The following is a 4,803-nucleotide window of genomic DNA, read 5'->3' as shown; positions in this document are numbered from 1 at the left end:
TGTGTGTGTGTCACAACTAATTAATGATGAAATCCAATCACTTTGAAACATGAAAAAACCAGAATGAGTGCTATAACTGCTAATTGGAAAAGGTCGCATATTATTGTGGCTTCATAAATAGCCAACATGAAGACAGAATGTATACTGGCCCCCCCGGTCGGGCAAACCTGAAAGCAAACTCCAGTGACACTTGCCTTTGAACATTTGACAGTATTTACTTGGCATAAGCGCAGTCGGGAAACCGTTGTGTGTGTGTGTGTGTGTGTGTGTGTGTGTGTGTGTGTGTGTGTGTGTGTGTGTGTGTGTGTGTGTGTGTGTGTGTGCGCATGTGTGTGTGCGCGTGTGTGTCAGTGTGGCACACAGTGCAACCTCTAGCCCAGCTGACAGTATACACAGGGAGAGAGAGAGAGAGAGAGAGAGAGAGAGGTTACAGCTCAGGGCTGTAATCCATGGTCTCCGGCTGGCAGAGAGGAGCTGTGCGGAGCCAAGCAGCATGAGAGGAGAGGAGGTGTGACAAGAGGAAGTGTTGCAGTGTGCGTCTGGTCATGTCGAAGCGGCCCGCGGCAGTGGACCGCGCCGACGCGCTGATAAAAGAGCCCTGCATGGAGAGGCCGACGGCCGACGGACCCGGCCGCCGCGGCCACAGCCCCACGGTGTATTCGGCCACACTATACTAACCCCGACGGCGACCGTGTCATTTAAGCCCTGCCGACAAAAACCCGACCGACGGCAAACTGCTCATTTACAGGGCAGTGCGGGCTAACCGGGAAGCTAGAGGCAACACACACACACACACACACACACACACACACACACACACACACAGTCACACACACGGGGTATACTGTATATACACATACACACACCCTGCAGAGCATGTGTAGCAGTTAGGTCAATTAGCACGGAAGGACATGTTGGGTCGGTTGCAAGTGTGAGACATATTGTACAAGAGTACAATGCGCGGCGCACACACACACACACACACAAGTGCACACACACACACGCACACACGTGCACGCACACACACGCACACGCACACGCACACGCACACACACACACACACAAGGTTGACCAGGGAAAGCGATTGGGTCACATGAGTGAGCAGACAGTGGTTTGAGTGTGCTGCTTCGTGGCCAGACATGTTTAGAGTGTCACTAAGAGACAGGACAGACAGAGAGGAAGTTCAGCCATCACAGGCTGGCGAGAGCGCCCACACGCGCCCACACACACACGCGCATGCACACAAACGCACGCACGCACGCACAAATGCATGCACACACACACACGCACACACACCGAGGTATCACTGTGCTGATGCTACCGCAGTGGGCAGCATGCTGGCCTGTTTAACGCTGTGTGTACCAGACGGTGTCTTTGTCTTTGTCTTATCTTGTATGATTTCATTTATTCTTCTCAGTGTGTATACTGTATACGTCTCTGTCATTTCATGTAACGCGAGAGAGAACAAACACGACAACTGAAAACAAAGACAAGACAATCAGAATGTTAACTTAACCCATTCTGACCTGAGATCAGATTCATAAGAGGTTTCCGCCATACACACACTGGTCCGATGAACCCATTCTGACCTGAGATCAGATTCTAAAAATGTCAGTCGCTCTTCGATTAAAAAAAAAAATAGCAGACCTACAAGCTCGTATCGCGCCACTCGGTGGCGCGATATGAGCTTGTAGATCTGCTATTTTTAAATAGCTAAAGCATAACATGATGCTGACACCAAAATGGGTGCCCGTTCAGAAAGTCTAGAAATAATGTGCATCAGTGGAATCAACATGTCTTCCCGGTATGTAAAAAAAAAAAAAAAAAAAAAAGCAAGGTTAAATCTCCTTTGCACAAATTTCAGTAACACAGTTTTTTGTTCAGATTTGTATGGATCGCCTATACTGTATGGATCCATAATAATCAACTCCTTCGATTACCTTTTTCCACTGACTAAAACTAAGACTATATGAATACATTGACAATTTCGTCCACAAATAAAAAAAACATGATGTCAGGGAGGGACTGGTGGAGAATAGGTCCAGTAGAACTAAAAGACCATATATGCTTGGTTGCATGCTGAAAATAGCCAAGCCTCATATAGCTTGTAGATCGGCTATTTTCGGCGAAAGACCTCACTTTCTGTGACTGTGACTACAACTAAATCAAATTGTACTCGTCAAAAACAACACGGGATGGTAGCTATCCCATTCTGAACGGGCACCCATTTTGGTGTCAGCATCATGTTATGCTTTAGCTATTGAAAAATAGCAGATCTACAAGCTCATATCATCATACGAGCTTGTAGGTCTGCTATTTTTGAAAAAATCAAAGAGCGACTGACATTTTTAGAATCTGATCTCAGGTCAGAATGGGTTCATCAGACCAGTGTGTCCCCGGCGGAAACCTCGTATGAATCTGATCTCAGGTCAGAATGGGCTATTGGCAGTGACAGCGACATACAGAACTCATCGGAGACAAAGTGGCGTCTTGGAAACGATGCTGAGATTATGATGAGGGAGGGGGAGGAGGAGGAGGAGGAGGAGGAGGGAGGGATGGGGGGGTTAACCACCACTTCTTACAAACACAGATGCACTGTGAGTCAGACTAGCATCAAACGTACACACACACACACGCCCGCCCCGCACGCACACACACACACACACACGCACACACACACACACACACACACACACACACACACACACACACACACACACACACACAGCACACACACACACACACACACACACACACACACACACACACACACACACACACACACAGGGTACACAAAAAGTATACACAACAACGTCCGTACACATGCAGTCGAAACCCTGGACCGTTGGTTTTTTTAACTGTGAGAGTGGCGCGAGCGAGGGTCTGTTTTGGTCTTATTTCTTTTCCACTCTCACGAAGAGTTACATTTCAGAGTTAAAGTTCAACGCTCTCCTCTCCACCTCTGTGGTGGCAACGGAAACCACACGGCCTCCTCTCTCTCTCTCTCTCTCTCTCTCTCTCTCTCTCTGTCTCTCAATTAAATCCAAAAGGCTTTATTGGCATGATAAATATGTTCTACATTGCAAAGCGTATATACATACGATAAAACTAATGTCAACGTGGCGCACACAGAGACGACAACAAACATCCCAAACGATAACGAACAAGCAATACAGTATAACAATGAAAATACATTAACAAACGGAAACATAACAGCAACTTAATGGACCCTGTTCAGCCAGATATACCTGGCTCTTCTGTCCTCTCTCTCTCTCTGTCTCTCTCTCTCTCTGTCTCTCTCTCTGTCTCTCTCTCTCTGTCTCTCTCTCTGTCTTTGTCCTGACGTGCGTCTGGTTGAATGCGTGTTAAACGCTCCTCTCATGGTTCCTCACATTAGTCTCAGCTCTCCACTGTGGTGGTGCAGGCATGGTTGCCAGGTTGGCAGGCAGGCAAGGGCGCCTGGTTTGAACTCGACAAGAAATAGAACATTTCCAAAAAACCCGCTCCCACCAATGAAAAGCGAGAGTGTGGATGTAGAGCGTGGTGAGACAGAGAGAGAGAGAGAGAGAGAGAGAGAGAGAGAACCACGGAAAAAAAAAATAATAATCTAACCGAGAAAGACGAGTGATGAGGGGAGGGGAGTGAGAGGGGCCGCGCTGACCTCACGTGACATATGACGTGGGCTCCACCACTCACGGAGGGGAGTGTGCGTGTGTGTGTGTGTGGTGTGTGTGTGTGTGTGTGTGTGTTAGAGGATGGTGAGGAGGATGCAGAAAGAGAGCGAGAGAGAGCGAGAGAGAGTGTGGCTTTTAGCCTAGCGTTAGCGCTCCAGTCAGACAGGGCAGGCCACCACCAGCGTGGGACTGTATAGCCGCCAGAGAGAGAGAGAGAGAGAGACACCGCCACGCTGTAGCCTGCTAGTTGGCTAACCTCAGACCCCGCGCCAACCAACCAACCACACCCACCCACCCACCCACCCCGCCCGCGGCCACCACCACCACCACCAGCAGCAGCAGCCTGCCTGGGCACAGCTATCCGGATCCCAGGAGGAGGACAGGACACCCCCCCCCCCCAAACCACCAGCCTCATGCCCAGCCCTGGTGAGTCAGCGGCCAGGCCAGGCCAGGCCAGGCCGGGCCGGGCCGGGCCGGGCCGGGCCGGGCCGGGCCGGGCCAGGCCAGGCAGGACCAGAGACCATGCATGGCTCCTGGTGCTTCTCTAGACTGACCACAAGCTCCTTGCTCTCTCTCTCTCTCTCTCTCTCTCTCTATCTCCCCCCCTGTGGGACTCTCCCACCCTATCTGTTTCTTCTTCCCATCACCCCTCTCTCCCTCTGTCTCTCTCCCTCCCTCTCTCTCTCTCTCTCTCTCTCTCTCTCTCTCTCAAATGTCTCTGTCTCCCGGTACTGCTGCCTGCTATAACATATGCTGTTGCTCTCTCTCTCTCTCTCTCTCTCTCTCTCCCTCTCTCTCTCTCTCTCTCTCTCTCTCTCTCTCTCTCTCTCTCTCTCTCTCTCTTCGCAGAGAGGAGAGAGGCTTGTGGCTTGGGATTCCTGCGGTAGTCGCGAAAACCCCAAAAAATTCTTGGTTGCAAACGGGTCCTGAGTTCCAGGAGTTCTGTTGTCCTTCGCTCTCTCTCTCCCTCTCTCTCTTACACACTTTCATTCTTTCTCTGCCCCGGTCGTCCCTCTCTCTCTCTCTCTCTCTCTCTCTCTCTCTGTGTTGTCCAAGGTCGGGCTGCCGGGTGTTGCCATCATCGTCGTCGACAGCAGCGTGGAGGAGGAAGACTGTGGACGGACGCTCC

At 50.6% G+C, this 4,803-nt stretch overlaps 1 protein-coding gene across 1 annotated transcript in view; it reads left to right on the top strand.

Moving 5' to 3' along the window:
* Positions 1-545: 545 nt before the first annotated feature.
* runx3 (RUNX family transcription factor 3) overlaps positions 546-4,803 on the top strand; it is a gene marked incomplete at its 5' end in the record, with an annotated part of 12,813 nt that continues 8,555 nt past the window's right edge. The window contains 2 exons of the mRNA XM_083791749.1: positions 546-653; positions 3,398-3,437. Of these exons, the coding sequence (XP_083647875.1) occupies positions 546-653; positions 3,398-3,437 (148 nt within the window). The remainder of the gene's footprint in view (positions 654-3,397; positions 3,438-4,803) is intronic.

The sequence above is a fragment of the Protomyctophum parallelum genome, assembly GCF_964188405.1.
Source record: "Protomyctophum parallelum genome assembly, chromosome: 20".
Classification (NCBI taxonomy): Eukaryota; Metazoa; Chordata; class Actinopteri; order Myctophiformes; family Myctophidae; genus Protomyctophum; species Protomyctophum parallelum.
Note: the sequence above shows the minus strand (reverse complement) of the source record. Positions and strands in the feature narration are given on the sequence as shown.